Source organism: Apteryx rowi, unplaced genomic scaffold, assembly GCF_003343035.1.
Source record: "Apteryx rowi isolate R43461 unplaced genomic scaffold, aptRow1 scaffold_24, whole genome shotgun sequence".
NCBI classification, from domain to species: domain Eukaryota; kingdom Metazoa; phylum Chordata; class Aves; order Apterygiformes; family Apterygidae; genus Apteryx; species Apteryx rowi.
Genome location: NW_020448752.1, coordinates 2,768,301 through 2,793,086, shown reverse-complemented (window position 1 = coordinate 2,793,086; position 24,786 = coordinate 2,768,301). Strand labels below are relative to the sequence as shown.

General features: G+C 42.2%; 1 protein-coding gene and 1 long non-coding RNA gene across 2 annotated transcripts in view; both read right to left on the bottom strand.

The window, feature by feature from the left end:
* LOC112966261 overlaps nt 1-14,500 on the bottom strand; it is a 49,111-nt gene extending 34,611 nt beyond the window's left edge. The window contains exons 1-2 of the long non-coding RNA XR_003253560.1: nt 14,425-14,500; nt 11,693-11,761 (exon numbers count right to left, since the gene is read on the bottom strand). This is a non-coding gene — a long non-coding RNA (uncharacterized LOC112966261). The remainder of the gene's footprint in view (nt 1-11,692; nt 11,762-14,424) is intronic.
* An 856-nt stretch (nt 14,501-15,356) lies between these two features.
* On the bottom strand, nt 15,357-22,813 carry ITM2A (integral membrane protein 2A). The gene is made up of 6 exons (XM_026066284.1): nt 22,783-22,813; nt 21,386-21,540; nt 20,956-21,144; nt 20,207-20,317; nt 18,890-19,040; nt 15,357-16,444 (listed from the first exon to the last, which is right to left on the bottom strand). The coding sequence occupies exons 1-6, from the start codon at nt 22,811-22,813 to the stop codon at nt 16,356-16,358; spliced, it is 726 nt and encodes a 241-aa protein (XP_025922069.1). The 3' UTR covers nt 15,357-16,355.
* Between the last annotated feature and the right edge of the window lie 1,973 nt (nt 22,814-24,786).

Here is a 24,786-nt window from a genome sequence, read left to right as displayed (position 1 = left end):
CTGGAGGAAAGTCGTTCTCCCCAGGGGACGTGGCCAGGCCCTGCAGATGCCTCCTGGGAGATGCATGTGGTCCCCTTGCTGCCTCACACCGGGGCGTCTGCCCCGCCGGAGCAGGGAAGAGCAAGAATGAGATTTTCCGTCACCCAAATGAAATGAAAGTCTGACCTAGAGCAGTGCTGCCCCGCGCTGGCAGGGATAACATGAAGAACCTGTGCACCTGTGTGCACAGAAAGCCCAAGGCTCTACAGAGCAGCAAAACGTTGCTTAGGTTGCCCCAAACTCTCCTGCAAACCCTTCCTGTCTCACAGAGCTGGGCATATTCTCATCACCGTGCCAAAGAGAAAATAGGCATTATGCAGCAAGGATGGGAGGGCAGCCCCGGCTGCCGTCGGAAGCGGCAGGGGCCGACCCCCGGGAGCCCCGCGCGGAGCGGACAAGGCAGCCGCCGTCACCCGCAGCCTTTGCGGCACGCGCTACGATAGACCCCAGCGCCGTGCATCGCAGTTCACTTAACCTTTAGATCATCTGCCTGACAAATAATCTCGGCCGAGATTATCACAGATGTTCGGAGAGTGAAGATGCTGCTTCACTTATTTAACAGCAGCCGCATTTTCACATGCAGCTGGTGGCTTTGGACAGCTTGGTGCTGTCAGCCCACACGTAGGCTGCAAAGCAATCGCAGATGAGCAGAGAGGAGCTTTGCTGCCTTTCTGCAGCTCCCACCACAGCTCTGTGTGCTTCGGCTGCAGAGGCCCACGGGAGGCTTGGGAGAAGGTGAGTAAAGAGCAGTGTCCAACCACTACGACAGCAGGGACAGCTGCTGCTGGGTCGTTCTTCTGATCAGCTTTGAGCCCTCTGCTAGGTAAGATCCGATTCCTCACTGGGACGTCGCTCACTTCTTGCTGCAGTTCCCTTTCTTATCTGAAGCCAGCAGAAACAGGTATTTCCGTGGGTCGACATGGCCAGTTTTTTCTCCTGAAAACCATCTGAATAAGAATACTGGTTTGGAGGACTGGAAGAATATATCTTAAGAATATATCTCAGGTTTAAAAGAAAAAAAAAACAAAAACCCTTTATTCTGTATGAAGTATTTCCTCTGGTTGCTCAACAAGCTCCTTTCCCCTAGCAGAGTTGTTATTGCGGAGGCAGCAAGAAGCAAATGCATTGGAATACATTCAAACTGTGTTACCACACTGACTTTGCTCTGAAGTTGCAAGCGACTTTGACACATACAGAGTGAGATTTAATCTTCGTTAGGCCAGAAGAAAAGGTATATTCTCTCCTTATTTACAACAACTAACATTTCAGCAGGGTTATTCTTCATTTATCAATGAAAGAAGACTATTTCAAGGACTCTCCCTGAAACTGGAAGAGATCTTTCTTGGACAAATGTATAAATTGGGTCCCTGAAAAATAGACAGCCTGCAACTGAGAGACAGAAGTAGAGTTCTGCAGTTAGAAAATGACTTTGGGGTTTGCTGTACTTAAGCTAATGCTTCCATTAAGGCTAGTTCTGTTCCTCACTTCCCCAGATTTTATCTTTCTCTCAGATTGTTGAATTAATCTCTATTTTTTTTCCTTTTTCAAACCAAAAATTTTTTTTGGAGACTTCACCCACCACCCTGGAAAAATTTGAAAACTTCAGTGGAAGGAAGATGCTTTCCTGTGAAGTTTTGGCCTTGTCAAAAATACAGTTTTCCACTGTAAAAAACAGGAATCCAAACAAAGCATTATCTCCAGTTCTTGCTCAAGCACGTTCTTTGGAGAGCGATACCTACACAGGGGCGCTTTTCACAGTGCCATACAAGATCCGTTTCTCTCTTGTTCTGCAATCACCTCCTTCGCAATTTGTCAGCAAAACCGACCGTGTTGGGGACAGCTGGGGCTTGGTTGCACACACAGCTGGGTCTGGAGGCCCTTCGTGGGTGCTTCAGAAAGAAGCCAGCAACCAGGAAGGCCTGTGCCAAACCGAGCACTGGTTTGAGCTCAAGATCATATTCAGAGGAGGCTGCACTTCTCCAGCCCCCCCCCCCAAAAAAAAGCAACTTCTGGCAATAGTGCAGACCCAGGGAAAACTGGGCAACTTGAGGGATGTTTTGAGACATCACACCGTTCTGAAGCAGCATCAGGACAGATTTTTGGGAAGTCTTATTTACGCTTGACAAGGTAAAACCGGATTACACAATTCTGGGTCAAAGCAAGGCTCTCGGCGCTAGCAGACGCCGAGGCGCAGGGGAGGAGCRGCCCTGCCGAGGCTGGTTTCCGAATGTCTCAGACGGGGGCCCCGGCGCGCCTCCGTTTCCATCGACTCCCACACAGCCGCGTGTCTGCGGGCCCACACGCTGTGGAAAGTGCACGCGCCGTCTGCCACAGCTGCAAACCGTTTCATCACCCCGCGAGGGCTTTCTTCTCACTGCTTCCTTTGTGTCATTGTTATCACAAGAGGAGACATGACAGGGTTTGTTTTTTTTTTTTTGCGCTTTGAGACTTAAAAACGTACTTACAAGCAAGCCACACGCGCAGAGCAAGAGCCTGCTAAGGAAGTGGGATAGCGCTCGCCTTCCCCTCTTCCCGTTCTGCTTTTCAGGCCCTCCTAAGAACGGCTGCAGCGAGTCAGAGCAGAGGCACGTCCGAGGCGGCACCCTGCCGCGGGCCGTCGCCTTCGAGCAGAAGCGGGGCCCACGGCCCGTGCTCCTTCCCCGGGCGCGGCCTTCGCGCAGCCACCGCCGCAGCGCCTTCCTCAAGGGCACCAAAAACATCATTTTTCCGGAGCCACTAAAAGCTCTTTTCTCAACCCACCTGTCCAATAGGTATCTGAATCCACTAATCCTTTAAGCCCTGTCCTGCAGCACTGAATTCCATATTTTAGTTATGTGTGTGCTGCTTGGAAACCTTTTTGTTTTTTCTTTGCTTTGAACYGGCCACCTGACAACCGCCTGTGCGTCCCCTGCCTCTTGCGTTATGGAAGAACGCTTCTCTTTTCACCTTCTCTCCGTTACTTGTGACTGCAGAGATCTGCCGAACCCCTCTGTCAGTCACGCGTCTCTGTCTCGGGGACCCTGGGCCACTTCCCTCTGCCTCAGGTGGAGACCGCTCCATTTGATAGCCCTGTCCTCCTCGCTCAAACCCCTTTGGAGACGGGGGAACAGCGTCACCTACAACAAGCCACGGTACGGGCACTCCGGGGGTTTATTCAGTGGCACAGTGACAATTTTCTCTGTTGCTCACTATTTCTTGCTCATGAATTTCTAAGTTCTGTCCACCTTCCTTACCATCACCCACCATCTGAGATGACATTTTCAGTGAGTTATCCACATGACTCAAAGATCTCTTTTTTGTGTGTGAGAAGAGCTGATTTATAGGCCAGCATTGTTATCAAAATCAACTTATTGTCTTTCTCTCCCCATACACACTTTTTTCTTTATCAGCACTGAATTTTATTTGACATTTTGTCATCTGGTTGCTCAACATCTTGAGAACACTCCCCATTTCTCTGTAGGCAGGTTTAGATTTTACTGTTCTGATTAAGTCTGTATCAGCAGCAAACTTTGACACCTCACTGTTTACTTCCTTTTTCACTTTGCTGTTAGAGGCTAAAAATTAATATCTCACCCGGTGTCACCAAAATAGCTCGCTGCCCATGAAACCATGCGCACAGCCCTCGCGCCACTGTCACCAGTCTGAGCTGGCAGCGCTGGCCAGGGGAGCTCGGAGGAGCTCTGCAGGGCAGGCTTGAACAAAATGTACATGCAATGTTTTAGGCCACTCCTCACACCTCAGTAACTGAAAAAAACAAAGTGACTGACCCAGATACAAATCAACCTCATCCAAATTAAATAAATAAATAAGTAAAATCTCATCTGAGAAGGTTTTATAAATACCCTGACAAAAAAAGAGAGTAGATTAGTGTGGGCTGTATAGACAATCATGCAACCCATTTACTAGTCAGGGTGGAGGTGCTATAGCATTTAAGCTGATAAACTGAACTGTGTGTAAGTACAATCTATACAACAAAGATTAGTGGTCAAAAGATTAAGCTTCCATATCTGATTTTGCAAAAAAGTCCAGTTAATTAAAGCCATCAAGAATAAAATAGCCAAAAAAAATAGAACACATCTGTAAGAATTGTTGTGGTACCACCACTCTCCGTATCAATCACTTTAAGACCAGCAACTGAAACTGTTTTACTAATCTTTTTCTCTATTCACACTTAATAAAACTTAATTGCATAGGTAACAAGGCTGAAGTAAGTAAAAGACTCTTTCCCCAAATTAAGAGGAAAACTATGCAGCAGATGAGAATATCTGGGGAGCTAACTAGCCCTCTAAGAAACTTGGGGTGAAAACATAACATTCAAGCTGGAACAAGTAGTCTAAGATACAGAGATCTCTTGGTTTCTCTTGTCATCAGGTCTTTCCGTCAGTGTTTTTTTTTTTATTTTCTCTTCTATTAAAGACTCATGTATAGTTCTGCAATACTAATTACCATTAAAAACATATTTTTATATTGTTTATCTCCCAAGACCAAACACAACAAAGGTTCCTACCAACTCCAGCAGGCACAGTATTAATGAGAAACACCGACCCTTCCAGAGAGSGAACAGAAAGGAACAGAACAATTTCTTGGATTAGCTCAGCTGATGCGAGTGGGTCACTCTGGTACTCTTTAAACCCTCAAGGCTAAAGCCACTGTCCACAGGAATAACAAAAATGCTCCACCAAACGTGGGACAACCACAGGAGAGAAAGCAATAAATATGTCCTTTTTTATTGTGTTCCCTTTGGTTCCTAAGCATTACATTGTATTTAGGAATAATCTGCAGCCATGACAGACTAATTTTAGCCATCAAATTATCTTCCTGTAGGGTTTTCATCCTCCTCCATAGCTGAGATCCCCACTTGAAAGCCATGAAAAGAAAGGGCAAAGACATACCCTAGTCCTAAAACACAAGGAAGGGGTAARGCCGTCACTGCCGCTCCTAACAGCTACAGTCCTTGCCTAAGAAGGAAGGAAAACGTTAAAATTCCTCCTTAATCTATGAGAGGATTTGAATCCCTTTTTCCCCTTGCTAGGAAAATATCCTAGGCTATTCTGCACGCAGATACTCTCTGCTCCTTATATCAAAGCAATGTTAAAAAGAAGAATAGGCTGAGTACAGGGAACAAACTCAAACATGACTTTTAGTGGTTAGTGCTGTCTCCTCAAAGGGGGAAAACCTGGGTCCTTGTTCCTGCTACTGGGTCTATTTCTGTATTTTACGTCAAACCAACACTGGATAAAATCCGTAAACATYGCCAGCTGCCTTTATGGTTTAGGTGGGTTTTTTGGTGGCAGTTAGCATTGCATTTTACAGGGATCTCCATCCTGTCCCTGGTGAAGACTGAGCAACAGGTCCCTAATAAAACCTGTCAGGCAACATGCAGGGATGTCCCCAAGCCTGTTCAGGCTTCAGCATGAATTAGACCACAAAAAATTAATCTCCAACCCAGCCAAAGCTAGTGTTCAGTTCTGGACACATGCAGAGGTTCCAAGGTGAGTTAAAGGAGGGAAAAAATCAGAGCATCTCTGAGTTTCSGTACCTTCATGGTTAGCTAGAGGTTGAGCTAGGCTCAAGATTATAATTTTTCATGCAGGTGTCAAATTCTTCTTGGGTTTCCTTGCCCCAGTCCCACTTTTTCTAAATCTAGCCATAGAATTCAGAAAAAAAAAAAAAAGAAACATCACAAACACCAGAAAAGTCAAAGGTAGGAGGAACGTAAATGAGCTGATAGTCATACTGTATTACGAGAATTAACAAACGCATCTGCCTACCCATTTTCCCAATAGGCTCAGCAATGATGTAAGGAGGGAATACCTAGGGGAGGCGCCACATAAGCAAAGGTCATGGCTTCTACCAACCATAATATGCAAATGTTAGTGGTTTATTCCAAGCACCAAAGGATCAACTCCATCTCCCTACTCGCCCTTCCAGAAGTCACAATAGAAATATTTTATTTTAAAATTTTAAATCCAAAAAAAACCCCACCACTTTGTCTGCTGACTAGTTTCTCTAATCTGCAGCAAGTCCACATATCAGTCCTGTGATTCAGTGACATTATCTTGCACAAAACCCACTGTTACATGACATAGCCAATATTTAAAGAAATGGTAACTCCTTGTGGTCAGACAAAGGTCTCTGCAGCCAGAGAGAAAGTTCCCAAGAGACCTATGTAAAACAGAAGCTAAAAAACACACAGCTTAGAGTTTCTTGTTTAATGAGAGGTTTCTTGTTTAAGTGAATTATTGCAAACCATTGAAGTCCCACATCCCAGCCTGYTCCTGTTGGTTAACAGTCTATAAAATCCAGAATGCGGCTATCACAAACCCAAAGACAACAGCAGCACTGCTCCCAGCGCTGGCTCCTGCACCGCAGCACGGTGCCTTTCCTCTGAGGAACTTTGCCCAAAGTTTTTCTCTCTGGCTTCTCAGCACTTGACTGACCCACCCCAGGCCAGGGGTTTCAAACCCTTGGTGGCACCGAGCTCAAAAGCTCTTTGGCTTATTCCTGGTTCAGTGGGACCTTCTAAAGCAGTCCCTGGTTGGGGACAAGGCCAGCTTCTCTCTGTAGGGCAGTAAAGGAGGTATTTACTCTCCAGTTCCCCTTATGTTATTATAATTAAAGGAAACCACAGGCTGCAAAGAGTTGCAGTGGACACGTTAGCAGCAGGACAGAGCTGTCCTCAGAAACGTTGCGACAAATTCCAGGAAATCTCTTTCAGCCAAGAAAGTCAAGCAGTGCCTTTTACTGGTAAGAGCAATGTGCTGCAGCTAGCTTAGTCCCCTGCTCAGCACCTTGCCACCGGAGCATCCTCCCCACAGGAGCCAGAGGCACTGGCTGCATTTTTTGTTTGCTCAAAAAACCCACAAGTTCTGCATAAGGGAGGATTGTTTCTGGACATAAGAAATTCCTTTGGAGATGCACCACGGGTGCTTGGCAGCACAAGGAAGGTCCTCCGTTTGGGGACTGTGAATCCAACAGGATTGCAGACCATCTCCAGGCAGCGTCGCCAGCGCATGCCACGGCCTGTCCTCCCAGAGCATCCACGCTTACTCCCTACGGTCCCAGCGGAAACCGGCAGAGCCTCGACGCAGGGCCTCTGGGCAACTGATGGAAGCGGGGCATCAAAGTCCATTTCACACTAAGATGGTTGGATCTTAAACCGAAAAGAAACAAAAAACTTGACCGCAAAGATATGGAAAAAAGTGGGCTGAACTAGGCACGTGAGCACCAAACTGAACACAGAGGAAACCCCAGACTCAAGCCCCAGTGGTGACTGTTACTGATGGGTTTTGCCCCCAGATTTTTGTGGAACTAAAGCATACGAAACATTTGTATGCTTCTGAAGCTTATTCTGAAGCATATTCAGCAACTGAAATATATTCATACACTTCAGTGATTTGCTGGCTCAGGGCCAGGTCTCAGCCCACTGCTGGACCAAAATGTGTGCAGACTATGCACAGCATGATGCCAAGAGTCTCCCAGGTGACTCAGAGAGCTRAGGTTTGTTAGCTTTTGCAAGGGCCTCATGAGCGTGACTTTGCCTCCATTTGCATTGATTCAGGTAGGTCCCTTCTGTGCAATACGGGACCTGGCGCACTGAGGGGCTCACCCAGGGTAGGATGCCACCCTGCTGGGCAGAGAGAAGACAGCTGCCCTGGCCTCCTCCGCAGAGCATCTCCCCTCGGTGCTGTCACGAGCTGCAGAACTGCTCAAAAATAGCAAAACTGCTCAAGCTTCTTTTTGGCCTCACAAGTGCTTGCATTAGTTTTAACCAACTAAATCCTAAAAATGTTATTAGCTGGAAGAAATCTAATATTCAGTCATAAGTAATATTGCTACCAGTTACTGTAACAGCCCTGTACCATCCATCATTTAATAGAAATTTTATGAGTGACTTATAGCGGGCAGTCTTATTGTGTCAAGTCGTGGATCAGTACAGCCTAAAGCAAGAATGAAAATCCAGTCTTTGTAAGACAAGGCCTTGGTAGAAATAACAAATAGGTGACTACAACCCTGTCTATCCAAAGACAAAAAGATGAATGCAAGAACAACTCTGTGAGGCTTTATGGCTTTGAAGACCATGTCCGTGCTCCTCGGGACAAGAGCCACAGCCGGGACAGCCTGTTGTGTGTGGCAAGGCGYGTGAGAGCAACCAGGCAAAACAAATGCCATTCGGCCATTTCCCCTATGAGGAAGTGATGCTGTTCCAKAAGAGATGGAGGCCCAGACTAAGAGCACAGGCCCCCAATCACCYGAACATCAGTGTTCAGCTAGAGATCCAAACTCTTCAGCAAGGTCCCATCTTTACTTTGTAGCATTAGAGCTTTTTGGCAAAATTTTTTAATATGTAAAYGAAAACACAGAAGAAGAAAATCAAATGATGCTAAGAAAGCAAAAAAAGTTTTCTACAGGGAAACCAGACTAGCTTCATTAAAAAAAATAATGAATATTATTGTGAACCTGGGATAGAAAGATATTCAGTATATCTGCAAATGGGATATTTATAGAAGAAATGAGTTGTTGAGATCTGGAACTCACTTTTTTCTCATACTGAAGGCGGTCAGACAGAAACTCTCTTTTCCCCCCAGTTAGTGTGAGTCATTTCCCTACTGAAAATCAAGGGTCGTAATCTACAACGAAAATGGAGCCCCAGGAACACACRAGCAGTCAGCAATTCTAGATTCAATCTCTTCTCAACCTCTATAAACTTCTACTTCCTCATCACCTCCACCCAATCAAACCTTTACCATAGAAAACACTCTCTAAAGTCATTAATATAGGGAGACGGTGTCTTTAGAGTTTCATTCCTGCCTCTCAGATGTCCAGATAGCCACCTGATTCAGCCATGGTTTGTAAATAAATGCAGCCGTGGTTTGTCAAGAGTGATGATACTTAAATTTTGACAAGAGCGCGAGAACCGAGACATCAAGGAAACCAGCATATACTACAGCACAGATGTACAAGATTAAGAGACACACTTTAATTTCTTTTCAGACTACAAACTGTTGTGTGGAAAAACTAGCAATTATAGCTCAGATCACAACCACAAAAGCGCTATCATTTACTCAGTGCAAAGAGGTCTGACTGCCTTTTTTGCTGTTAGGTGAGAAGGCAAAGCCCTAACTGTTTCTAACTTCACGTTGGGTGGTAAGGCACATTGGTAAGGCTAAAATTGCCTGGATGGCGGCTCCTTCAATGCTTAGAAGAGTACAAGAGCGATAAGGATTAACTAGTGAAAGACGCCTGTGATGCCAAAGAAGCTGGGTTTGCCAAGCACAGAGAAATCCAAGCACTAAATTATTTACCTTAAAGTGAGAGCGCAGACAGGATTACCGCTGATATTATCACTTCACAGCAGATAGAAGTGAAGGATTTCTGATAGTAACTGCAAACTCTAGGTTTATCTGTACATAGATCTGTTCCTGATGACTCCTATATGCAGGCACTCTTATTCCAGAGCACCTGGTTCCACCCTGGCAGGGGATTAAATTTATAGGAAAAAGGTTCCCTATTCTGGAGTAAGGGTATCCACGCACGGACTTAATCTGCAGCAACTTCAATATCCTAAAGTGGAGCAGCTCAAGAGAATCTAAATGCTTCTGTAATGAGCCCATAATTTATTATATCCACAGTCAGAATAAGTGATTCTTGGACAATGAACTCACTTTCACATTTGTTAATGTGAAACCTGGGGGGGAGGATGTTAGAGTACAAAAAGATATTTTAAAGAGAGAAAATAAGCTGAAGTAAACAAAGAGTTAACTATATGAAGTAACTTCCTTTGGAGGTGCAGTGGTAGGTGGCAAGTCTTTAATTATTCTCCAGACAGGAAATACACCCATTTATATTCCGTAGGTACTGTCATGACTATCTATCTATATAGGAAATTGTTTTAATGAGATAATGCAGATATATATATATAAAAATAAATGTATAACTATTTTGGGGTTAGAGTCTTAAAGCTTCAATCAATACTCGTATTTGGGTGCTGTGCCATAGCTGGCAGCCGAGTCATTCCCTATACAACTCAATCTGGATGGTAAGAGTAGCTCTAACCCTTTCAAGCCTTACCTTGAGCGCAGTCCTCCCACAGTGGTAACTCAGCCACATGACTAGCTGATGTGCCACTGGTACAACTTGCAAAGTCTCTACACATTTATCTGTCCCTTTAAATGTTCTTTTCTGTTCTAGGATTTTTTGGTTTGGGCATGTTAGGAGAACACAAGATAAAATGCAACCGATTTTGGGGGCTGTCTTTAGTTAATCACCATAATGCTTTTTTTTTTTTTCTTCCTAAACACCTAGGAAAAGGACAAGAAACCAAGGTATCCACCTACAAAAGCTAAAGCTGGCAGCTGCTGGATCATTAATGACTGCAGCAGACCAGCAAACTTCGCCCCACCCTGCCGCAAGCGCAACTGTAGCAGCGCAGGAAGAACAAATCCCAGGCATAGAAGGAAGATTTAAGAACAGTAAAACAGAAGCCTCAGGGAAATTCAGAGCTGATTTCAGAGCTCTGGTATTCCTGCCATCATGCATGGTAAACCCTGCTAAGCATGTCTGTCTTTTTGGTAGCTTTCCCCATGATGCCAAGAACTAGCAAGTCCACAGAAGTCAATCCAGATCCTGKGATTCTGAGAGATTTGGGGGACGTTTGCTTACTGCATTTCAGCCATGTAGTTTAGCTGGGACTCTGGACACTTACACTTTATGCTCTATATGTAGTCAAGGAAAAGGAACAGGGACTTCCACAGGATGACTCAAACCACCCGAGTTAAACACCCACAGCTGGTTTATGTAATTCCCCTCCCTTCCCCACCTAAACAAGTGCAAGATGTTGCACCGAAAGGCAGATTTCCCTAATCTCTTAAAGCCATTTAAAAGGTTGTACTAAAAAGCGCTCTTGCCCTCAGATTCAGTAGTTAGTACATTTTAATCCTGCTGGCTCTACAACTTGTCTCAGCATCTTTCAGGAAAATGAAAATAAATAGTATAAAACACTTTAAAAGGAAAAGCTATTTGCAGTTACATGCGACACAATAAAGAAGGAAACAATTAACCTGCCTTCTCCTTTCCTGAATCCTCTTCTACACTATAGCGGTAATCCCTTGTAGCAGATCTGTCATTACTAGATTTTTGCACTAAAGGGGTTTTTTCGGTACAATTTCCATCTGGATTAGATTGTGATTGGATGGGGACAAAACCCCCAAAACATACAAGTCCGCAAGCAAAATAGTGCTTGCTTCTTCTCAGCATGTTGACAAGATGATTACATGTGGGCTATTAATGTAGATGCTGTCAGAGTGAAAAACCTTTCTTAGTCATAAGTTTGATCCCTTAACCCTCTCTTTGTAGTAACTTCCCTGCTCAAACCAGTGTTACCCTTCACCTTGACTTTATCCACTGATTCTTTACACAGTGTTTTGGCTTTCTGCAACCTTGTATGTAGTTGTAATGTTAATATTTCTGTTGAACCTGCATATACCAAACATTTGTTATTTATCTGAAAACAGAAAAATTACTATACTTGCATTAACTCCAGGCCTTTCTCAAGTACACCTTTGTCTTTTAACCTTTTGCTTCGTATTATACCTTCTTTTTTTAAAAAAATCTGAAGCTTAACTATGATGAAAACAAATGTTTCCATACTCACATCAGCTCATCGTAGCTCATCCTCTGCCTGCTCCTTTGGCTGCTGCTTACTGTGATTGCTTCCTGAAGCCTGCAATGGAAGAGAAAACTTCTGTCCGTAAGTCAGGCTCCGTGAGGCTTTCACACTGGAACCTCACCCTGCTAACACATCTGCCTATGGATGACAGCCTGTCTACCCTTTTGGAGTAGTCTGCATGAGACCACGTCTTCCTTAAAATGTTTTCTTTTTTCAAAGAAGAGAGCATTTAGCAAAACTCAGAGCTAGGCTCTTCTCATCTAGCTATAGAGGACCCAGAAAAATAAATGTTTCTAAAAATAAATTCCCACTCTAACTCATTGATCCTAATTTTTTGAGGATTGAGCTACAGACTTTACTAGCAAAAGTAGATAGTATACATGAAACAAATTGCTTTGATACAACAGAAAAAAAATTATACAACTGGTATGTCTTCCTTAGAGAAAAAGGAAGGCGTGTAGAAAAAAGGTGAGAAAGACTTCTTGTTGAAGTCCTAGCAAAATGTCTTACAGTTCTCCTATACACCAGCAGATAAGCTAAGGACCTGGAGGAGGCGCTCCAACTCCAAAACTGCTTTTGTGCTCAAAACATTTTGAATTCAGAATGATTTTTTCTCCCCACTGAAAACAAGGATAGAAGCTTTTCCTGGACCACTTAACTACAACCATCTTGACTGTGCTAGGATTTTTACAATGATGAATAGCCTAAATTCATCTAAAACAAATCCTTTCTGCTGCCCTAAACCCTCATCAGCCCAACAGTCTCTCCTCCARACCCTTATCTTCCCTACATCACCACCACGATAATCTCTGAGGACACCTATTGCTACCACAGTAGTTTTGTGTGTAAACATAGTTATATCAACTTCGAAAGTAATATAAAGTAGCCTGACAAGGGCTCTCTTTTTCCAGATAGCTGCATACAAACAGTGATTTTTGCTAYAGCAGCGAGGTGAGACTTTTCATGTCCAAGCTGTCCTGGCCAGGCTAAAAGAGTCCACAGTATAGAGTTGAGCTTACAATGAAAAATTTGCCTCACTTTTGCCAACCAGCTTATCAAGTCTGAGGTGCTGAAGCTCTATTTCATTTCAGGTTGAGACCTCAGTATGAGTTTCAAAGGTCTCTTAGCCGTCCGCATTTTTTATTCCTTTGTTCTTCATCTCAAGGTGTTTACAGCAGTTTAATTTCTCTGAATTTCTACAAAATCAGGCCAGAGGAAAACTAAAGTTCTCGTGTATAACCTACCATGCAGATGGTAGTTGATAATGCAGATGATAACATGGACTGACACCTACTGTAATGAAAGCATCTGCATGTGTCACAACACGCCACCAGCAGTCCACATCTCACCAGTCACAAGCTCATTTAAACAGAGAGCTCTGACTTCCRCAGAGCTCAACGACCTCTCCTCCCAAGGAGCAAGTTCAAGTTTGCTGTTATTTGCGATTTCCTCATATGTCTGTCTGATCAGAGTAAAAATAAGTTTGGAAAAAAACACCCTAACATATAATGTTGGAAGAAGAATCATCCAAAGCACTGGTTTGCCTTTTTGCATTCATTAAGCTATTTAAAACTTGGAAATAAGTATGTATTGCGTCAGGAAAATAACCTCCAAGCTAGTACAAAGATAACTTGTCAATAAGCAAGTGCATGGACACCACAGACTGTCCTGTTCACACTGCTTTTTTCAGTAAGTACACCTCTATAATAAGTCATTATGTAAGTAAGTTTGTATTTGCATCTCTGTAACATTATTCCTTCAGTTACCGCACCAATGTTCAGAGCACAACACCTTAACACCTCCATTTCACAATAATTAGGGACGACCTATTGCACGAGTCAGTTATTAACAGAGCTCGCACTGCGATTCGCTCGATCCCGGGGCGCAGAGCGGCTTTCGGAAGCGCGAGGCCTTGCCGACTGTGCCATCTGCCGGTGCAGTGTGGTCCCCTAAGCTCACAGCCCGGCTTCTCCCGCCTTAGGGCAGTGTGAGTTACTTAAATTGAGACAGATGGTTCTGGGGGCAACCTTAAAACCAGAGCTCTTTGACTTGAGCACGGGTCCCCCACGCAGTGACGGGAGCCGGGTAATAAGGCCAGCACGCCCCATTTCAGCTGCTTTCTCAGAACAAGAGCAGTAGGTGACTGGGACCTTTAGCTGCAGAGAACAGTTTGTTCCTTTGAATACACTGGCTCATTGCCGAGAACATCTAATAAAAGAAATGAAGTTAGCGCCCTAAGAAATTAAAAGCTTTGCCAGACAGAGGTAAGAAACTGTTTCAGCCTATCTGGAAGCATTTCTGTCATTCCTTAGGGGTGTCTTCAGGTAGTCAACATGTCAAAGCCTCGTACAGCAAGAGCTAACCGCTGCACAGTGGGAAGGGAGAATCTCTCTTTTTAGTTTTCAGCAGAGCCAAATCTTAATGCTACAATCATACTCTTCCTGCTCTCCAACGAATACATTTCCAAGTCTCTCCACTCAAGACTGTCAAAACAAATCAGACAACTAGCCCACCCTTATTATCCCCTCGGGTTATCCAGAGGGAAGTCACAGCAACAGCTGCCTTGCCCAGGCATATGCAAGTCTGGAGCAGAAAGAAACTTGTTAATGCAGTAAACTCAGTAAACGTACTTGACTCTCAGTGACAGTAGTTAGAACAAGTCTTCTACAGTACTGTACTTGAGCATTAAAGCTTTAGTCATACAATGAAATACTTACCTAGACTTACAAATTTAGAGCCAAATGCTCTTGGTTGAGACATGTCCTCTGCATCACATTTCCCAAGATTCACACACCTGGGGAGAGCAGTTGTGTTACAGCAGTTCTGTCCTCTTTTGCAAGATAAGGCATCAGAAATCCCTACTGCACAGGGCCTGTGGTTAAGCCCTATTCTTTCTTCTGAACAGACAATTTCATACCATTGGAGTCACTTTTTACTCCCCAGTTCTTAGTACAGAAAGCCTGCTTACCATACTAGTTCCAAATGCATATCAGAGTTACACTTCCAACTTCCTGGGAAAGTAAAACACACACTGTGGCTCTTTGAGCAACTGGAGCAAGAGAAAACTCACTGCAGCCCTCATAACCCATAAGCCTTGCTGTAGTGCAGAGCTAAGTGCTACAAGGYACTGCAGTAAGATGTCGATCAACCCTCCACTGATTTTGGCTATTACAATATGCCAGAGAAACTCGAAATATTAGTACCGCTATGAATACAGTAATACAAGCCCCTTAGCCACCAGCCCCATCAATCCCAGTATTCAAAGTGCAGAATTACAGAAGGCAGAAGTCACTGTATTGGAATTCATCATTATTGCCCACATGCCAGGAAGTCTGCTCCGTGAATTCAGTTTATGGCACTAAACATCACCAAGAATTGCCTCGCGGGAGATCATGTTTGAAGCGAGATGCCTTTTACCTCCTTACTCGCCCTGCTCCCCAAGCTTGTTTTGCACCGCTAAGCATTTCCACAGTACCAGGAAGCAGAAATCCAGTTTCACACGCCAGAGAGGGTGGGGGCRGGAAAGGCAGCAGCAGGAGGAACACTGCATGCTGCCTCAGGCATACGATCATCACTGCCCCTGTGCAGACCATACCCCTATGCATTGCACTCAGCCTCTGAGCACCATTAAGTCACACCAACACCGAAGTTTTAGAGAAACATTTATTACAGGGTTGCAGAATTTATGTCTATATAAAGTCCCTTATTAAAACTCTCAAGTTTATCAACTGCAGGACACTAACTCTTCCCTATCTTTATCCTGCGGCTTTCAAAAAAAAAAAAAAAAGGAAAAAAAATACTCTTGACTGCAGGAGTAATGCTACTTGCTCATAAAAAGTTGATCTAAAAAGTTTGTATAAGCCAGAGTAGTTTAAGTTTACAACTACAGTCACATTCACAAGTGGGCTATACCAGAAGATACTCTTGAAATAGGAAGCTACAAGATAAACAAATTCATAACCAAAAATACTGACAAGCTTTAAGAGTAACTCCATCCAAATCTAAGAACTAAATACCACAAAACCAAACAAATGTATAAGAATTAAGTGTAAGCTTGGGGAAGGTTCCAAATATACATACGAATTCAATACAGTAATTGCACAAAATGAAATAAAGCAATGTTAGAGGTTTATGATCACTGAGGTTAGATTTTACATGCTTCACACATGGAAGTTAAAATAAACCTTTAACAATATTCATCAGAAGGTTTTTAGCCAGGAGACTGAGTGCAGAGCTAGTCTATAAAACTACACAAAATGTGCAAACCACAGATTATTAATACATTAATTGTTCTGTGAAAGTTAAGGTGAATAGAATTGGTTCCAGCCAAGAAATTGGTTAACATTTTTATATATWTTTTTTTGCCATTCCCAGATTTTAAAATCAAACATTCAATGGATAAACTGATATTACCCTTCTAAGAAGGGCCTTACTCAAATTTAAGTTTTACAAGAAAAAAACTAAAAATATTGTTATATCAAGGATTAAAGAAAGCTGAAATGGTGACTTTGTCTTTTGTAATATAAGCAATACACAGAAAATGCATAAGGCTTTTGATTATCACTGCACATTTTAATTTAGAAGTCAAGGTCTAAAGCTCAGACTTCTCAGTGAAGGTGTGATGTAGTCACTCCCCATTCAGCGCCTTTCACTGTTGACAAATCTTTGTTTCAACAACGAAAGAGTTTTCAAAGTGTCTGATTGAGCGACAGTTCTCCGCTGAACGTTTCTGCAGACCTGGGGATGAGAGGAGATGAGAGCCCAAGTGAAGCAGATCGATAACTTCCTAACAGGAAGCATTTATCAGTTTTTAGATACTTACGAAGAGCAAAAACAAAATAACTCCACCTATAGTGCTTTCACAGCTATGAATGTTTGCCACTAAGGCTGCATATGGGTTTGTTTGTTAGATAGCCTCCCCATTCTCAGAATAGGGAAACATAAGAGGGGGCTAGATACCAACGGGACAAAACAAGCTACAAGCTATAGCCTTTTTGTTCTAGCACCCTGTCACCATTTTAGTGAGAGAAGAGAGAACACTAAACAGATTGTTTATAGTACAGTTTCTCATAGCTCTTTGTAACCACAAAGAAAGGAAAAACAAAGCAGACAAACTGCAGGGAAGAGTTAAAAACTTCTGAGAGCAGGCAGAAAAAACTAACTCTTTACCAGGACTTTTCCTCCTTCCTCTGTATTAACACAGAGCATACTTCTATGTGGCAGTCTTCATCTTGATGTGAGCCCTGGGATGATTCGCCTCTCACCTCATGACCTTGCTGAAATTTCTCCCAACATATTTGAAGTGATTTTCTTTGTATTGCAGAATGCCAATACTGAATTTGACACAGGCAGTTTACCTCTATCAGCTGTGAATTTTTAACAGGAGACAAGAATATGAAGTCCTGCAATCACAGACAAGCTGATCAACCAAACCTCTCCAGGATACAGCAATTACAGAAGAAAGCTTTACAGCTTGTTGTAATAAGCAGAGACTTGTTCAGAGTGAGCCATGGAAGCTCTCCATTGAAGTCTTCAAGCACAAGGTCTTAAAATAAACCCTGCAGGGCACTGTTGTAGTGTATTAAAAAACATTACTAGTTGGGCTATCTTTCAATTCACTTCCATCTTAATGTCTGCACAAGCTAAAGTTTCCAGTGGCTATGTAACCGGGTATATATTTGAACAGCAAGGATGAGTTGTCCAGTCACATGTATGCCTCCAGTTACATCTCCAGGGAGTTCCATCAGAACAACCCAAAGTCACACTGATCTGACAAGGAAATCTATAAACTCTACAAAAATCTGAGAACCAGTGCAGCACCAGGCAGCAGCTAACAAGAAATCTAATCTGAAAGGCAAGAGAAGCCTTGTCCCTGAACAGTTTTCTCCTCAGCAGCGGTCTTTCATTTGAAGAGAGTTTTTTTCCAAGGGTAAACAAGGTTAGTTACAGGAAAGAAACTGCACCCAGAGGCGTTATTCATTTACTAGAGAGCATTTCTACAGAGGTGTTCTGGAAGTCATTTACTGTGCAGTGAAGATGTCAGCAACATGAACTGAGATAGGCTAGAGCAAGATAATTTATATCTTAAGAAAACACCATAAATACTCTTCACAGCACTGTCTGTAGACCACAGTCTTTCAACAGTAGCAGTCAATTTAGCTGTTGTGAACACTTAAGCTCTTAAAAAAAAAAAAAAAAAAAGGACATACGTGCCTCTCTTCCATAAAGGCAGCATTTATTGTTTCTTCACCTGCCTTATGCTGTTAGCTATGCAGGAGCACCGAGTTAAGCTCCCACGTACAGAGCTTTCCCTCTAGTAATAGGATGTAGTCTCTAGGGAACAGTAGACACAAATTCAGACTTTGCAAGCTGTAACCGGGCTGAGAAAAATCTTGCCCAGGAGTTTGGCAGGAAAACAAGAGCAGAGAGTTCTGACAAACCAAACATTTGCATTCTAAAAGCCAATAACTGGCAAAGGATTAGTTTGCTATGTGTTCAGCGACAGCAGCAAGCTATGAAATGCTTCGAGAGCTCTAGTGAAGTAAAACTTACAGCATCATCAGATTTTCATATTCCAGGCCTCCTTCCAATATGTCAAGCTACTGACACATCAAATTTAAGCCTGATGAAACTAGTCTTTTCATAGAAGTGCAGGGGGAGGGGAACAGACAAGGAAAAAAAGGAACAGAAAAAAACCTCCTACGAAGTGTTCTTCCTCTTTCAAAGTAGAGATCTGGTCTAGATGTCCAACTTTTCAAAGCAAGTGAACCAGAAGATAATCCTTTTACTTAGTGTTCATGTAACCCCATTTTAGATAGGGCAAAAATAGAATAAGCTATCCACCCTACAATGACTCACATAATCTGATTATCTGAATTTGGGGGCCAAACTAAGACTTCAAGCAAAAAATGGAATAGAAATAGACTTAAACTGAAGTTAAGTTTGAGCACATAACTGCTAATTCCATAACTGAAACTTTCTCTCACCAGGTTTGAGCAAAGCTTCATATTCATACTTGACAGTAGGGAAAAAAACATCAGTTCTGTCAGCCCCTACGTGCTGAAGGCCCACAGGTTTCCAAAGTCTTAGATCTTTGTGTGTGTGGTTTTTTTTTTTTTTTTTTTTTTTTTTTTACCCCTTCCCTACTGTAACAGCAGATTTCTTTTACTGATGGAAACTTACCCATTATCTGATCTCTGCGCTGCAGTCTGAAGGTCTCTTTTCCAACACAAAGTTGGTAAATGAAGATACCCAAATCAGACACATTATTTATCTCCTCTGTAACCACCATTTCTTCACGGACTAGATAAGTCTGAGGCAAGTATGAGCCAGTCTAGGAGGAAAAGAAGCCTTGAGATACAGTATTCCACTTACAATGGACAAACATCACTACTTTTTTTTATTTTTATTTTTTTGCTTTGGAGAGGTTTGAGACCCTAGATGTCAGTCTTCCTTCATTTTAACATTAACATTATGCTAGTAGTGAAGGGCTGCATACCAAAGAAGTTAAAAACTGACAAAGGTTATTTCAAACAGTCACAGTTAGTCAAAGTAAAGTTAACATTGCTCAGCTCAGATGAGGCAAACATTAACATAATCTGTTCAAATTTATTGGTATGCAAGTATTGTTATGTCTGCAGTTGAAACTGGAGGAAAAAAAGATACCAGATCAATTTTACATTTTTTCACCATTAGAAGCATATTGACCAAAACAGAATGTAATCTGCAAGAGTTAGGTCTTCACTAAAGAAGACAGCATTACTGAAACTACCACCCATCCCTCACAATCTCAACTCCTAAAAGGCAGTGGGGCCAGGGGCTGCATTTAAAGTTTGTCTTCATGAAGAAGGAGAGGGGAGGGGGGAAAGTGGGACTTCCTTGAAGCAAATTAATGCTAGATGCTACCTGATCTAGTTTAGGCGTTGAGCAGTCAGCAATGACTTTTCAAAAAAGTACATTTGACACATGATAGCTCAGCATCACATATAATTTGGGAGTAGCAGCAAGCTCTATCAGCTTGACCCATAAGACTTATTTTGAAGAAAATCCTGTTTTAGTCACTGAAAAATGAAGATTCACATGGAGAGTTCATAACTACGATACTAGTAAAACAGAAGAACAAGTTAGCACTGTCTTTTTCATTAAAGCTCTTATAGAGCAAGTGAGCTTTCTGGCAGTAACTTTCAGTTTTAGGCTTTCAATGGTATTCAGAGATTTACCAAATTCCTTTATAATAGCAAAACTTATCCTTATTAACTAGCTGCTTTTAGCTTCCATAAAGCTACGTATTAATGAATGTATTAAGCATGAATCTACTCAACAGAATGCATAACGACAGCTGGCCTTAAACTTCAGTACAGTGACTGAGGCAGGGGGATTATGTACTTTGATGGCAAGAGGACTGTTACAGCAAGAGATTGTAGCTAAGTTCAGGAGCAACATCCAGCATTCTTAAAAGCTATCTTCTTAGCCCAACTAAACAGCAGAGTTTCCACATACCGCAAGTTTTGCGAAGAGATCCATCAAGTTCCTTGGTGGCATAACTATGGATGTGTTCAGCGGAATCACGTAGCAATTACCCAGTTGCAAGTCAAGATATGCTGTCAGAAGCTATTGGGGGGAGGGGGGGAGAGAGTTTTCCATTAATTGTGGCCTTTGAGTGACTATTAGAGTACAGTTCTACAAGGTCTAAGAAGAAAGTTTAAGAACTAGAGTTCATGCACAGGCATTATCAAAACAACACATTGATGAACCACCTAGTATATGAACTTATCTGTTACTATTGTTCCAAAGTTGCTACAGCTCTGGTTTACACAACAGGTCTTCTGAACAGAAGTGACAGCTGACTAAGAGCTAAGTGTTTCAATCAGTTCTTAACAAGAGTAAAGTTTATATTAATACAGAGAAATTACTTGCAAGTTTGTTCTCATAACTGAAGTAGTCTAATTAAGCACAGTACAAATTAAAGGTATCCAAATGCAGATAAACAAATCATTCTCTGGAATCATAACATAATAATCATAACACTTCATTTGCAGAGGTATAGCTGCTCTTAGAGGGTCAAAACTGAACTTTTCCACTTTATGCCAAGGGCCAGATTTCCCACACTTAACCTTCCCCCCCCCCCAAGAGATGCTCACACTGACAGTAAGTCTCAAAAATGAAAATCCAGGAGCCATTATGATTGCCACCCACTCTGCAGTTTCCCACTGAGACTTGTTATTTCTTACTGCTTCACATGTACTCACCCTATCAAAGTCATGAACAATGGCTGCCGGATCACTGTCAGAGAACTTGGGAACCGGAACATCAATGATCGCTATGTTATCATCCTCCCGAATGTCAGCTTCTTCAGCAATGGGGAGGAAATAAGGTTCTACTGCACGATCCCGATTTTCGTTTTCAAAATAACACATTTCACCACGATACACCTTATGCTAAAAGCAAGAGTAAACCAATTACTTTTTGAAGGCAAGATGCTTTAACACTGTATTTCCACCACTTATGCTAAGATGACATGTGGGGTCTATGACGCCTGGAGCTTGTATAAAAGCTACAGCAGCCTTCAGGTGTCAGTTACAAGTTACCACCATGATACAAACCCTTCAGTAAGCCTTGCATTTATAATTACACTTTTTTTGCTTAGTGATGTTATATAAAAGGGAAGCTTCACATTACCCTAGGCATGAAGTACTTGTAGATGCAGGCTCCACCAACAACAACTCCTGCCAAGATGAACGCTAGACCCAGCAGAGTCAACAGGCATCTCCCAGATGAATTTTCACCTCCATGTGTGGCAATTTCTGGATCCTTTAAAGAAAGGGAGATGGGAACTGAGAAGATGTAGTTGCTTTTAATTTAAAGCAAGCTGTTACCAAGTGCTTCACTTTGACCTACAATCCTACAACGATTCTCACTGTGTACCTCAGAGAAGAGTTAAGCATTGTATAACAAATACTTTCATGAAATATTTTTGTATCATATCAAAATCATTTTTCAAACAGCATAAAAAGAGGAGAGTCTTATTTAAGAGTAAGCTTTCTAGACAAACCTCTATCCAGATCTAACCAGAAATTAAACCTGTCTGAAGAAGTGAGGTGCAAGAAATTTATATAACTGTAACAAAAGATACAGCATTGCAGCCACAACATAATATTAGCAAGGCAAAATTTGTAGGGCAAGGTCATTTAAAGGTACGCAGTGTTTTCAGGCCTGTTCCCAAAGCCTATTTCCTATCCTCATGTTATCTTATTCTATCTGATAGTAAGAGAACTTTTCCTTATAAAGCTGGACTACCAGGAAAAAAAAAAATTATGATGTGACCTTGTCTATTAGTTGAGGAAGAGACATCTCACACTTAAGTCATACATTCAGGTTTTAGAACTTACTTGTGATATGTGTGAATGAAGATCACTACAGAAAAGAACTACTAGTCAGACTAAGTGTAGCCTCAAAATATACTCAAAAAAGTAACTTTGTGGCATATCCTCCCTTGTAGTTTCAAAATTCTCTTCCTCCCACCCAAGTACCTGGGAAGTTTTGCTTCTAGCAGCCTAAATTTGAACTCTTTAGTTTAGTGACACCCCCCCCCCCCCAGTATTCTCTTAAACAGCAGACGACTTCATCCAAGTGAAACTACTACTACTGTTAAGTAACATGGGGATTCATTTGTGCAATACTGATTGCAAAGTTGTTGTTGGTGTCTGAATGGCAAGTTGTAACATTCTTCTGGTTCTTTAGATGCCTTTCTAGTCTTTCAGGTGGAAGGCCCAGGCAAGCCAAGTGGAGAACAACAACAAGAAGTACTGTCAAATACAAAACAGGCAAAAGAGACATTCACCAGGACAGCAAACAGCATTTTTATGTCTCAAGAAAGGAGGGAGGCGGGGGGTGGAAGTAGCAAGTGTTTAGGTAATCTAGATGTTCAGCTCAGGCTGTCCCTTTAATGATCTGCAACTACTGTATTTAACAGCTTACTTTCAAGATCTGCTCTTTCTATTCAGCATAAGGACAAAACTGGATTTTATGCAAGTAGTAAGAGATCTTTTCCTGTGGGTTGCTCCTAGAGCCAGTACATAGATTCAGCACAGCAGCCTCAATGTCCATTCTTAATTTGGGTCCCATTATTGGCATTTCTGTATAAGGCAATATATTAAGTGACCTGTGACCATGACATGCCACAGAATTATTAAAAAAGCTGCATATATGCTCAGCAAGATATAGCAGTGTAAAATTCAAACGCCAGCTGTGCAACTACTGTAAGACAAAAAACAATCTACATTTAGTGAGAGTCAACACTCCTACATTCTGGTCTCACATCCTCCAAAAAAAAAAAAAAAGTGTTTGTTCAGCAAGACATAAGCCTCTGTACCGGCTGGAGAGGAATCTGTCAAAAACAAACTAGTTTCAGGTCAGAATTATGTCACATCTATATGCCATTACATGGAAACAATGTTTCAGAACTATCTTGCTCATAAGATCAAGGGCAGAATATGAAGAGAACAGTACTAGCATCTTCATCTACACCTTTCAGCTATTTATCTGCCTAGCCTATCACTACTCAAACACAGCAGTCTGCAATAAGTTTTGGCACTACAGACTTCCTAGTGCTCAGATGATGTGATGATGTCTGCACGTAATTAGCTACACTTGCACTACACTTATTTCAGACAGAGCAGAGCCATTTATCATATTAGAAAGCCAGAATTTGAGAAGAGCATAGAGAACTGATAGGAGAACACAATACCAATATTCCCCTCCAGCAGGTTACACAGCCTCAGCTCAAGAGTCAAACTGCAAAGACAAAGCAGTTCTAAGCGGTGTAGCAACATGCAAAGCAAGTTAGGAATAACGGAGAAGAGAGGAAAAACCACTTGTGTTAACATTGCAGCTAGCTCAAGAGACACTGTTGACACAGTTGGTTCCAAAGAATCACAGGAGAGCATTCTGCAAACTCAAGTGTTTTGTGAAGATTATCTAGTGGACTTCTACTGTGCTGTTTCAGCCAACATAAGCCATTAAGCTTGTTTGCTTTGCCCAAATATTCAGGGGCGGGGTGGAGAGAAGAGAGGCATTAACAAGCACTAAATGAGTTTGTCTTGAGTAGAACTGTGAACTTGATGTTTACATGCAATTCTAAGCCCTGAAGTCCAAGTGAAGAGTTCAGTTAAAGACATGCACACGCATACACAGAATATTGTGGCATAATAAAGCAACATAAGTAACTGCTCTTTTCATTTTTGAAGCTACCTGGAAAACATGAGAAAGAGAAGGGCATGAAGTAATATATATTAGAACTACACTCAGAACTTGTACGGTAGAGGTCTCCTAAAAGTGTGTCTAACAAAAGGTTGCCTCAAAAGTTGAGGAGTTTGTTCTACAGCAGACTAGCTAGACTAATCAAACTTTCAAAATTTAATCGAGTCCTGCATCTACACTGTTTCCCAACTTCCTCCCTCTCTTCTTGCTCTCTGAATTAATACAGTAACACCAGATTATGCATGCAACTCCTACAACAATTCAAGAGATACCACCGAGCAATACCACCACTCTGTCCCCTTCCTTTTTTAGGGATATGCTGTTTTAGGAGAGGGGGAGGCTTTGCGAGCTGCTTGTATGATTAGGACTTAAGAAAAGAGAAGTTAGAGCCCAAGACCACAGTTTTTACAGTCCCATTCCATGACTACAAGTAAACTTGGCCCATCCCACCTCCTCTAGAGCTACCAATTTATTTACCTAGAGGCTGTCAATTGACTGAATGTGTTAGCAGCTACACATGCCATCTTCAAAAATAAAGTCTCCCCACACAAATTTAAAGAGTTCAGTTCAAACCAGCAACATGACAACTCATTAGGAAGGAAAAGCCAACCACAGAGTACTTGTCTGGGTTTCTATTTAAAACCCCTTTATGGCAGGTTTCTTAATTTAAGCTAGACGTGCCAGGAGCCCAGACAGCTTACCGCAGCACCTCTTTCCAACTCGCTGCCCACATGGGTGTCAGAGCTTTAACCCACTTTGTTTTCCCGGCGGACGCTGCTGCAAACCAGCACTTTTTTTTTTCTTTTTTTTTCTTTTTTTTT

Coding starts and splice junctions, on each gene's coding strand:
- ITM2A (XM_026066284.1), bottom strand. CDS start 22,813: ATGGACATTGAGGCTGCTGTGCTGAATCTAT. Junction 21,145..21,385: donor ACAAGTACTTCATGCCTAGG/GTAATGTGAAGC, acceptor TCTTGCTTTTAG/CATAAGGTGTATCGTGGTGA. Junction 20,318..20,955: donor TTGTTCATGACTTTGATAGG/GTGAGTACATGT, acceptor TCCCCCCAATAG/CTTCTGACAGCATATCTTGA.